General features: G+C 44.0%; 1 protein-coding gene across 1 annotated transcript; it reads left to right on the top strand.

Moving 5' to 3' along the window:
- The first annotated feature begins 2,786 nt into the window (after positions 1-2,786).
- Positions 2,787-5,130, top strand: LOC113881853 (ubiquitin D-like). Its single transcript, XM_027524982.1, has 2 exons — positions 2,787-2,951; positions 4,214-5,130. Exons 1-2 carry the CDS (start codon positions 2,817-2,819, stop codon positions 4,679-4,681), a joined length of 603 nt encoding a protein of 200 aa, XP_027380783.1. The 5' UTR covers positions 2,787-2,816; the 3' UTR covers positions 4,682-5,130.
- The last annotated feature ends 6,679 nt before the right edge of the window (positions 5,131-11,809 follow it).

Genomic DNA, 11,809 nt, shown 5'->3' with positions numbered 1-11,809 from the left:
TCCATTCTGAAGGAGATCAGCCCTGCGTGTTCTTTGGAAGGAATGATGCTAAAGCTGAAACTCCAGTACTTTGGCCACCTCATGCGAAGAGTTGACTCATTGGAAAAGACTCTGATGCTGGGAGGGATTGGGGGCAGGAGGAGAAGGGGACGACAGAGGATGAGATGGCTGGATGGCATCACTGACTCGATGGACATGAGTCTCAGTGAACTCATGAGGAGTTGGTGATGGACAGGGAGGACTGGCGTGCTGCAATTCATGGGGTCACAAAGAGTCGGACACGACTGAGCTACTGATCTAATCTGATCTGATCTGAGACTCCTACTGTTGAGTGAGGGTAAAGCACAAGTAAGCAGATGAACTTATGGCTGGAGAAATGGCCTCTGAGAGGTTTGCAGAGGAAGTATAAAAGAACAGAAGATGGGCATGTAACCCAGAACAGGATGGAAGAGAGTCAAGAAGGTTTTCCTGGAGGAGATGCTGCTTACCTTGCATATTATTGTAAATTCACAGTGTTGGGAATACAGTGGACAGAAAGTCATGCTCAGTGACCCGGTGACAGAGAGACCTTGGCATGTTCAAAACATGCAGGGAGTCCAGGGAACCATGCATGGAAGCAGCTAGACCTACAGATCTGCAGCTCAGGGCCAGCTGCGGGCACAGATCCAAGGGGTATCAACAAACAAATATCATCCCTGGGAAATGTCATTCCTGGGCTCTCCCACCAGGAGATTCTGACTAAAGTTCCCTGCCTCCCCAGAGAATGCAGATTTGGCACCAAGATGGTGTAGGCTAGACTTCCCTGGAGGTCCAATGGCTAAGACTCCACTCTCCCACTGCAGGGGGCATGGGTTCAATCCCTGGTCCAGAGAACTAAGATCCTGTATGCCTCAGGGTGAGAGAAAGGTTATGAGAAGAGAGAGATTTAATTATGAGAAGTTTTAACCATCTACTCCCCCTGTTCCCTTTCCAGAAATGACATGAAGACCTAAGGTACAAATAAAATTTGAAAACTGAAAACACTTCCCTCAAGTCTGCTTTGTGCAGCTTTCCCTTTCTCTCTCCAGACCCATCCTCCACCCTTGTCCTACTGCAGGGGTTTCACTTTCTCTATCACTCTCAGACATTTTCTGCCTGGCCACTGGTGATGTTTCAGAGTCCCCATATCCTATTGGACAGTGGAGGAGTTAGAGGTCTTAATAATGTTTTCTAAATAGAAAACATAGTGAGATATCTGAAGGGAGAATAGAAGATCAAGGTCTCCAAGTTATTCCATCAGGCGTTCTTTCCCCTTCAAACACTCCCTATGAGTTTAGAAAAGTATGTCTATCCCACAAAATAATTTAAATAGCAATTCGTTTTTCCAATTTTATTAACTGTCTGATAAGAGCTTCAAATAGGAAAACATAATTTGTGTTAAACTTATTGATATATTGGAGTGAGCTCTTGGATCCCATTACTCTGTGTAGGCACTTGTGTAAAGCCAAGTTCTCCAGGATGGAAATCCCTGGGATAAATGGGATCATTTGATATTTCTCAGTGAGTGAAGGTATGGTAAACGATCACTGAAAGCACAGTAAACAAAGATGACAACTTGGCCTTTTTATAGATCGTTCATTCTGAAAACATTTAAAGCACTTTCAATAAATGTTTTTCTTAAAGTGGGTTTGGGGGATTCCCAGGAGGCGCTAGTGGTAAAGAACCCGCCTGCCAATGCAGGGACACAAGAGATGCGGGTTTGGTGCCTGGTCAGGAAGATCCCTTGGAGGAGGGCACAGCAAACCACTCCAATATTCTTGCCTGGAGAATCCCATGGACAGAGCAGCCTGCAATCCATGTGGTCGCAATGAGTCAGACACAACTGAAGTGACTTAGCAGGCATGGACCTGAGACTTTGCACAAAGACAGCAATTAATTTGGAATGTTAGGAGGAGATATCAAGAAAATTCCCTGAGCACACACAGTTATGTATTCCCTTTTTATCCTAATCCAAATCTGAAGAGCCGGGAAGCAAATAGCTTCTAGTGAGTATCCAGGAGTAAAGGTGAGGAAATAGAGGCACTTTGTGTGAAAGGGATGTGTGATTGTTTTCCATGTGGAAGGCAGTAGTCAGCTTTTGACTGCTGGATTTGGGTTGCTCTCAAGTAGTAGGTTTGGTTTGTAGACACCGTAGGAAGTGCTAGAAAGCTCAAGACCCAGCAATCTAAAGTTCTTTGTAAAGGATATTTATAAACAAAATTTTCTGAGCCTGGAATACACTTAGAAACTCTCTCCAATCATCTCATTTTATAGACCAGAAAGCCAGCATCCAGGGAGGTGAACAGATTTGCCCAGGTTAATTGAGTGTCAGCCCTGGGACTGGAACTCATGGCTCTTCTCAGTCCAGGGTTATTTATCCCATGTTTTCTGTAGGCCAGCTTCTCACATTCTGCTAAGCTGGGGTTAACAGGCTGCTCCTGGTCACATCACACATGGCAACTCTCACTGTTCTCTCCTGGGTACCCCTGTTCTAAGGAAGTTCTCTGACTAATGGCAAGGGGGCTCTTAAAAGCTAAGGGGAGGATCACCAGTGTTAAAGATCTTCAAGCCAGTGAGGGTCAGAGCTTCAGGCTGGAAGTCACAAGTCAGGATTGGGAGTGGTGGGTGATTAATCAGGGAAAAATTCTCAACAGAGAAAGACCATCCCATGTTTGGAACAAGGAGGGCAAATGGATTGGCTGACCTGAGAAGTGCTTGGTCGGGAGGTATTTTTGTTTATTGACTCCCCAGTAGCAAAAGTGAAAGTAAATTCAGCATACCATGCAAGAGCAAAGGGTATGGGGAAGCTTAATAAATACAGCAGTCAGGCAGGGTATTTCCCGTTCGGCTGCTTATTTAAACTGGAGGCCCGGTCCTTTGCTCTGTCTCCTGATTCTGCACCTCTGATTGAAGACATGCCTGCCACCCTCCTTGTGAGTTGAGATTTGATACCAGGGGTGGGGGAAGGGAGAAGACCTCTGAATCATGGGAGAGACTCAGGAATAGATGAGGGACAGTTCTGGGAGATGAAGAGGGGGATGAGTGTTGCTGGGAAGACATCTGGAAGGGGAGGAGATGGGCATCAATACCTACTGAATGTGAAGAAAGTTTCTATAAGAGTTCTTGGGCTCCTGAGTTCTCTTACATCGAGACCTTGCACTGTTCACACTTAGGGATACTTGGTAGGAAGCAGGAGTGGGCTTTGTGCTCAGCAGGGCTGGCAAGCTTGAAACTGAAAATATTGTCTTGATCCCTTTCTCTTTTACCCTGTTTAGGCCTCCAGGGCAATTAAACTTAAGCTTTCTTCTTTTCTTAAAAGAGAGGTTGACAGAATTCACTTATTTTAAGTTGTTAATGCCCTGTTACATTACCTTATGTGAGACTATATTCTCTACAAAGAGGACCTGGAATGAGGGCAATGCTTAGCACAGAAGAGTGAGAGTTCAGTGAAGAAATCTCTGTGGCATCTGGACTGGAAAGATATTTTTGAATGAAGCCTGAAAGAAGTCCTCTGAGACTTTCCAGCAAGAGCGCAGGAATGAGATTCCCTTTGTTGAGATTACTGAAGTAAGACTCAGATGTAGTCCCTGCTTTCTGTGAGTGGAGCCCCAATTTGATAAAAGGAAGAGATCATATTCTATAATGGATGGATAGGAAAACATAGGAAATACATATGGCCAAGTGATACTGAAAATAGGGACACTATAAAAAATGAATTATTGTTACCAAAAAAAAGTACAAATAGTACAGAGAAGATGTTTCCTAAACAGGGTTTTCATCTAAAATAGTCACGTCATGGAGGACAGCCCTATGAGTATTCCATGAGAATGTGAAGTCTGCGAAATTCTCTTTGAAAGGTGTTTATAAACTCTGGCGTACATTTTTAGATGTTTTGTTTTTAACATCTGACAACTTTTACCTGGATAGGAGACAGGTAAATTAGGTGGGAAGTCATTGATAACATTTTGGGGAAGGATAAGAAGTGTGGTTACAAAAGAATCAGACTGGTTTTCTTGCATTAGAACCTGATAATTTCAAAAGAGACGTTTGAAACAAGGGAAGGACACAGCTTGTTGTAAAGGATCTGGAGCACCAGACTGGCGGTGAAGGGTGGGAGCAATAAAGGAGGGGGAACAAGGGGTGTAGAAGAGGGCAGGAAATCTAGGCAACTCTCTCTTGGCCTTTTTTTGTCCAGGTGACTGTCCATTCTGAGAAATGGAAACCAATGACCTTCACTGCCCATCTGGGAGACAGAGTGAATAAGATCAATGAACGTGTCCGCTCTAGGACCAAGGTTCCTGTGCCGGATCAGGTCCTGCAGCTGGGCTCGAAGACCCTAAAGCCAAAGAGAACTCTGTCATCGTATGGCATCGACAAGGAGAAGTCCATCCACCTCACCCTGAAGGTGGTGAAGCCCAGTGATGAGGAGCTGCCCTTGGTTTTGGTGGAGCCTGGTGAGGGGCAGAGGCACAACCTCCAGGTGCGAAGGTCCACCTCAGTGACCCAGGTGAAGGAGATGATCAAGATGAGGACCGCTATACCCCCTAAGAATCAGATTGTGAACTGCAATGGAAAGAAACTGGAAGACGGGAAGATCATGGGAGATTATGGCATCAAAAAGGGCCATTTACTCTTCATGGCATACCCCTGCATTGGTGGGTGACCATCCTGCAGATGGAGTGATAGGAGAAGCAAAAGATTTGGGGTGAATTGAGGTGGAAGACTAGAATATTTATAACCAATCGATTCTTTAATTCTAGTGTGATTGAATAATTGGCAAAATTGCATATATTTGATATGTTAGAACATATTAGAATTTGAAGGCCTATTAGAGATGACATTCAAAGACAGTTGCAGCTGCATCCTGTCTTGGTTCTGTCCGATTCATAGAAAAACTCCTATTTCCTTTCCCAGTCAACAAGATAGATTGTGATCGATGTTCTTCTAATTACTGTGTTTCATCTATATTTAGCTCAGTGTTTCTTCTCTCATATGACTCAATAATCATTGAGTCAAACTGACACTCTGCCTGTAGACAATAGTGAAATGACTTATTATGAAGTGATTTATTTACTGTGACATAATGTTAATAAATAATTTAGAAAAATTAAATTACTTCCCCTCTCCTTATTTAAAGCTGTTTGTTATGAAGTGAAACTTGGCACCATGGCCCTTCTTACTCTGTTTCCCACACCCAATTAAACCACTCTTATTTCTGGGGATGATGGTGGTCATGGCAAGATATTCACCTTGGGGATCTAGAAATTTTATGCCTCCAGTGGGGGCTCCTTGGGAATAGATATACTTTAGGTGGGAACAAACTTCCAGAAAAGTGAGTGAGTGAGAGAGCAGTCTCTGGCCTGCCTGCCTGAGGCTCTGCCAGGACTTCTGTGCTGGGGGTGGGGGTTGATTTCTGGGTTGACCCCGACACTCTGCCCACAGTCTGGCTAGTGGAGCTTGTCCCTCTCCATGTCCTCCATCTCCTTCCCTTCCTTTCTTCCTCCATCTCATTTCTCCCTCGTGATCATCTGTATGTTTTCTCACAGCCTGAAACATGTCCACACTCTTTCCCACTAGTCTCCTCTTCTTTATAACTGTCTCAAGAACCACCTCTGGTAGAAGCGTTTATGAACGTAACCCCACTCAGCACAAAGCACACTTATACATGTTGCTCATTACAACGATGAGTCAAGTGCTCTGGGCTGGGCACTACTTAACTTGGTAGGAGGGCATTTGGTTGTACTGATGCCCTGCGATGAGAGACCAGAGCTTTTCTTTTTTTTGGATGGAATCTCCTACAGGGCTGAGTATGATCTAATTGTCACTTAGGGATGTCTGATGTCAGACACCATGGGGTCTTCCATGGTCTCTTCCACTAGACTGGGATATTCATCATCTCTTACCAGCAAATGAGCTATTAACTGGGAGATATAATACCCCCGAAGATGGGAAAGATCCTCCCAAAATCAAAGTTTTTTTTTCATCAGATTAGGAGAAAGCTCAAGGGCCAATGCTCCCTCACTAAACTTGCACAGATAAAGGACATGGGGGTTTTACCTACAGCACGTGAACCTTTCCTGATGGGAGGAAGAGACCTCCCCATTAACCATGGGCTCCTTAGGGACAAATCTTGCAGATCCTCATAGAGAAATGAACAGCCTGAAGTCTAGTCTTTACACCGGACATTCCCATCCTTGGGCCCTGGGTAACATTCCCCTCCTTCCTTCCCTGACTGACTCACTGTGCTCTTGCCCTCTCCCCAAATCCCTCAGGAACCTCCTTGCTGCCTCCTTCTCTTCCTTATTCCTGAGGGTGGAGAGGAGTGGGATGAGGGTGGATGTGTGACAGTGTAGAAAAGAGAAATGAACTTGCCTGCCACTGGTTGTAGCTGTGCATGGGTTGCAGGTAGCTGTAGAGGAGGGATCCACAGAACAGTCAGATGGCTTTCAGGTGGGACCCACAGGTGCCCACCACTTTCCTGAGGCTGCCTCTGGCCCTCATGCCACAACAGCATGGGCCGTGCTGCCAGGTAGGCCAGGATCACGGCAGAGGGCACGAGCAGCCACATGATCCAGAGCCATCACTGCCTGGGGGACACACTCAGCCGAGCCCAGAGCCAACGATGCGCACAGCTGCACCAGGCACCCACCGGCTCCAGACTCAGCACCGGATTGTGCAGGATGGCCAGCAGGAGAGGCACCACACTCGTGGTGAAGCCCACATCCACCAGGGCCAGGTGGCAGAGGAAGCAGTACATGGTCGTGCACTGCCAGCAGCACCAGTGCCAAGTTGCCCCTTAGAGTCAGGAGGTAGCAGAGGAGGATGAGGGCAAAGAGGACAGGCTGCAGGCAGGGCCCGTCGGAACAGCCCAACAGGAGGAAGAGCTTCTCTGTGCTGTGGTTGCCCTAAAGGGCAAACTCGCAGAAGGTTTGGAAGGATGACACACAAGGGTGATGTATCCCTTACAAGCAAAGGGATGGGGAGTGCAGAGGGGAAATGGATGGCAGCATACACATGCTTAGGTGTCCATGGGAGCTCATTTACAGATCTGAATCCTTAGTTTAGGAAACAACCATGTATAAGGATACCCTAGTTGATGTATTTACCATAAAATTCGATGAGGAAGATAGAATCTCCCTCCTAAAGATGAACATACTTGAGCTCTATAAGATAAAGCGTCCAAAGGTCATAGCCACTGAGTGGTCCTTTGGACATGTACTCAACCTGTTTGATTTCCGAACCAATACACTTGTGCTGCTTCCCTGTTTCTGGTGTATTCCTAGGAGCCAAAGTAGAAAGTAGAAACCTAAACTTCCTCTCACATGATAGCCCTTCAGATATTTGAAGACAAATTTCTTTTTTGAGCCTCCTGACCCCCTTCTTTGGAAGCATGTAAAAAAATGCCTAAAAATAGATGCAATTCTCCAGGTTAGTATAACTAAAAATGGGTAGATCAGAACTGTCACCCTTTTGTTTGATGTGCTCTACCTCCATTAATACAGCCAATATACTGCTGAATGCTGAATTTTAATCTGTGGTGAGTCTCTCTTCCAGGCTGTGTCCAATGTCCATGCCACTCCTGTTTACCATCTAGTATGACAATCATGAGCAACACAGATGGGCACATGTGTAACAGGAAAAAACATAAGTCAGCAGACCTGGGTTCCACCTAACAGAACCACCTTGGTCCAGTGATTTGATGATTTTATAGTCATACTGGAGATGAATAAATGCAAGAGATGACATTCAGGCTTATAGACCCATGGTTCTAGAGATGTAGAGTTATAAAAAGTCAAATCACCTAATTCTGTGATTACACAGACACACACTAGTTCAGACAGATAAACTTTAAATCTCTCCGGGCCCATTCCTAGTCCCTGTCCTGCTGCAGGACTTTCTCTTTCCAGATCAACCTCAACCTGATCTGAGTTTTTCTGCCTGGACACCGGTGAGGATTCAGAATTCCCCGATCCTATTGAACAGTGAACTCAGGGAGGGTCAGGGGAAGCCCTTTGCTGCTGTGCTTCAGCCCAAGGTCATAATCTTGTCTTCTAAACTCAGGGACAATAGGAACCTGGAGAACTATCTGAAGGGAGGAAAGGCAGGTAAGGTTTCCACTCGATTCCATCAGATATTCTTCCCCCTTCGTACTTATTCTGTGTGTTTCAGAATGTATGTCTTTCCACACACACATGAAATACACTTAAATAAGTATTAGGTTTTCAAACTTGATTCTCTCTCTCGTGAGAGCTTCAAAGAGGAGAACATGATTTATGGTAAGGTTTTTAAAGTACTCGAATGAGTTCTCGGCTCCCAGTACTTTGTTGTTGTTGTTGTTTTGTAGTGGTTTTGCCATACATTGCCATGAATCAGCCATGGGTGTACATGTGTTCCCCATCCTGAACCTCCCTCCCACTTCCCTCCCCATCTCATCCCTCTGGGTCATCCCAGTACATCAGCCCTGAGCACTCTGTCCCATGCAGCGAACCTGGTATGGCAATCTGTTTCACATCTGATAATATACATGTTTCAATGCTATTCTGTCAAATCATCCCACCCTCACCTTCTCCCGCTGAGTCCAAAAGACTGTTCTTTACATCTGTGTCTCTTTGCTGTCTCACATATAGGGTTATAGTTACCATCTTTCTAAAGTTCCATATACATGCGTTAGTATACTGTATTGGTGTATTTTTTTCTGACTTACTTCACTCTGTATAATAGGCTCCAGTTTCATCCGCCTCATTAGAACTGATTCAAATGTATTCTTTTTAATGGCTGAGTAATATCCCATTGTGTATATGTACCACTGCTTTCTTATGCATTCATCTGCTGATGGATATCCAGGTGGCTTCCATGTCCTGGCTGTTATAAACAGTGCTGCAATGAACATTGCAGTACATGTGTCTGTTTCAATTCTGGTTTCCTCGGTGTGTATGCCCAGCAGTGGGATTGCTGGGTCATATGGCAGTTCTATTTCCAGTTTTTTAAGGAATCTCCACACTGTTCTCCATAGTAGCAGTACTAGTTTGCATTCCTACCAACAGTATAAGCAGGTTCCCTTTTCTCCACACCCTCTCCAACATTTATTGTTTGTAGACTTTTGGATAGCAGCCATTCTGGCCACTGTGAGATGGTACCTCACTGTGGTTTTGATTTGCATTTCTCTGATAATGAGTGATGTTGAGCATCTTTTCATGTGTTTGTTAGCCATCTGTATGTCTTCTTTGGAGAAATGTCCTGTTTAGTTCTTTGGCCCATTTTTTGATTGGGTCATTTATTTTTCTGGAATTGAGCTACAGAGTTGCTTGTATATTTTTGAGATTAATTCTTTGTCAGTTGCTTCAGTTGCTATTTTTTTCTCCCATTCTGAAGGATGTCTTTTCACCTTGCTTATGGTTTCCTTCCTTGTGCAAAAACTTTTAAGTTTAATTAGGTCTCACTTGTTTATTTTTTATTTTATTTCCATTACTCTGGGAGGTGGGTTATAGAGGATCCTGCCATGATCTATGTTGGAGAGTGTTTTGCCTATGTTTTCCTCTAGGAGTTTTATAGTTTCTGGTCTTACATTTAGATCTATAATCCATTTTGATTTTATTTTTGTGTATGGTGTTAAAAAGTGTTCTAGTTTCATTCTTTTACAAGTGCTTGACCAGTTTTCCCAGCACCAGTTGTTAAAGACATTGTCTTTCCTCCATTGTATATTCTTGCCTTATTAGGCAAAGATAAGGTGTCCATAGGTGTGTGGATTTATCTCTGGGCTTTCTATTTTGTTCCATTGATCTATGTTTCTGTCTTTGTGCCAGTACCATACTGTCATGATGACTGTAGCTTTTGTAGTACAGCCTGAAGTCAGGCAGGTTGATTCCTCCAGTTCCATTCTTCTTTCTCAAGATTGCCTTTGGCTATTTGAGGTGTTTTGTACTTCCATACAAATTGTGAAATTATTTGTTCTAGTTCTCTGAAAAATGCCGTTGGTAGCTTGATAGGGATTGCATTGAATCTAAGGATTACTGGATAGTATACTCATTTTCACTATATTGATATTTCCAATCCATGAACATGGTATATTTCTCCATCTATTTGTGTCCTTTTTGATTTCTTTCATCAGTGTTTTATAGTTTTCTATATATGTGTCTTTTGTTTCTTTAGGTAGATATATTCGTATGTATTTTATTCTTTTCATTGCAGTGGTGAATGGTATTGTTTCCTTAATTTCTCTGTTTTCTCACTGTTAGTGTATAGGAATGCAAGGGATTTCTGTGTGTTAATTTTATGTCCTGCAACTTTAATCCTGCACTTGATTCCATCAGGCATTCTTCCCCCTTCATACTTATTCTGTGTATTTCAGAATATATGTTTTTCCCCACACATGCATGAAATATGCTTAAATAAGTATTAGGTTTTCCAAATTGATTCTCTCCTAACGAGAGCTTCAAAGAGGAGAACATGATTTATGTTAAGGTTTTTAAAGTATTGGAATGAGTTCTCAGCTCCCATTACTTTCATTACACAGGCACTTCTGTAAAATCATATTCTCCAGGATGGAAAGAGCTGGAAGTAAAATGGGATCATTTGAAACCTGTCAGGGAGTGAAGGTGCACTAAAGGGTCACTGAAACACAGCAAACAAAGATGAATACCTGGCATTTCTGAAGACTTTTTACATTGAACTTTAGGAGGAACTTTTAGTAATCACTCTCAGAAAAGGGGAGAGGAGGGTGTAGAAACATCCTGAGCCTTAGGAAGAGGGCAGAGATTAATCTGGGAAGTTAGGAGATCAGGGTAAGGAAAAAAATTCCAGGAGAACACACAGCTTATGTACTCCCTTGTCATCCTGATCCAATCCAAAGAGGCACAGAGTAAGAAGCACCTTAGGAACGTGTGAGATGACACTAGTGAGTCTCCAGGAGGAAAGGCCAAGAAGTAGTGGAACTATGGTGTGAGAGTGGATGTGTGATTGTTTTGACATCTAGAAGGTGAGAGTCAGCGTTTGACTGGTAGTTCGGATAGTTCTCAGGTAGTGGATTTCGTTTGCAGGTTCTCCACAGGAGAGGAAGAGTGCTAGGAAGCTCAAGAATCGGGAATCTAAAATTCTTTGTAAGGGACAGTATATAAAGAAAGTTTCTTGAGCCTGAAGACCCTTAGGACTTCTCTCCAATCATGTCATTTATAGACCAGAAAACCAACATCTTGGGAGATGAACAGATTTGCCCAAGTTAATTCAGCAAGTGGCATCCCTGGACTGGAATCATGTCTCTTCTCAGTGCAGGTTTATGTGTCTTATGTCTGCTTCTCCTAGTGTATTTTACACATTCTGTCAGGCTGGTGTGAACAGGCTGCTCCTGGTCACATCACCCACAGCAACTCTCACTGTCATGTCCAGGGCACTCTTCCTCTCAGAAAGACCCCTAAATACTGGCAGGAGGAGGAGGGGTCATGGGCCAGTCAGATCAGATCAGATCAGTCACTCAGTCGTGTCTGACTCTTTGCGATCCCTATGAATCGCAGCACACCAGGCCTCCCTGTCCATCACCAACTCCTGGAGTTCACCCAAACTCATATGCATCGAGTCAGTGATGCCATCCAGCCATCTCATCCTCTGTCGTCCCCTTCTCCTCTTGCCCCCAATCCCTCCCAGCATCAGAGTCTTTTCCAATGAGTCAACTCTTCGCATAAGGTGGCCAAAGTACTGAGTTTCAGCTTTAGCATCATTCCTTCCAAAGAAATCCCAGGGCTGACCTCCTTCAGAATGGACTGGTTGGATCTCCTTGCAATCCAAGGGACTCTCAAGA

This window comes from Bos indicus x Bos taurus, chromosome 23, assembly GCF_003369695.1.
Source record: "Bos indicus x Bos taurus breed Angus x Brahman F1 hybrid chromosome 23, Bos_hybrid_MaternalHap_v2.0, whole genome shotgun sequence".
In the NCBI taxonomy this organism is placed as follows: Eukaryota; Metazoa; Chordata; class Mammalia; order Artiodactyla; family Bovidae; genus Bos; species Bos indicus x Bos taurus.
This window is presented reverse-complemented; position numbering and strand designations above follow the sequence as displayed.

Coding starts and splice junctions, on each gene's coding strand:
- LOC113881853 (XM_027524982.1), top strand. CDS start 2,817: ATGGGGAAGCTTAATAAATACAGCAGTCAGGCAGGGTATTTCCCGTTC. Junction 2,952..4,213: donor ACATGCCTGCCACCCTCCTT/GTGAGTTGAGAT, acceptor TTTTTTGTCCAG/GTGACTGTCCATTCTGAGAA.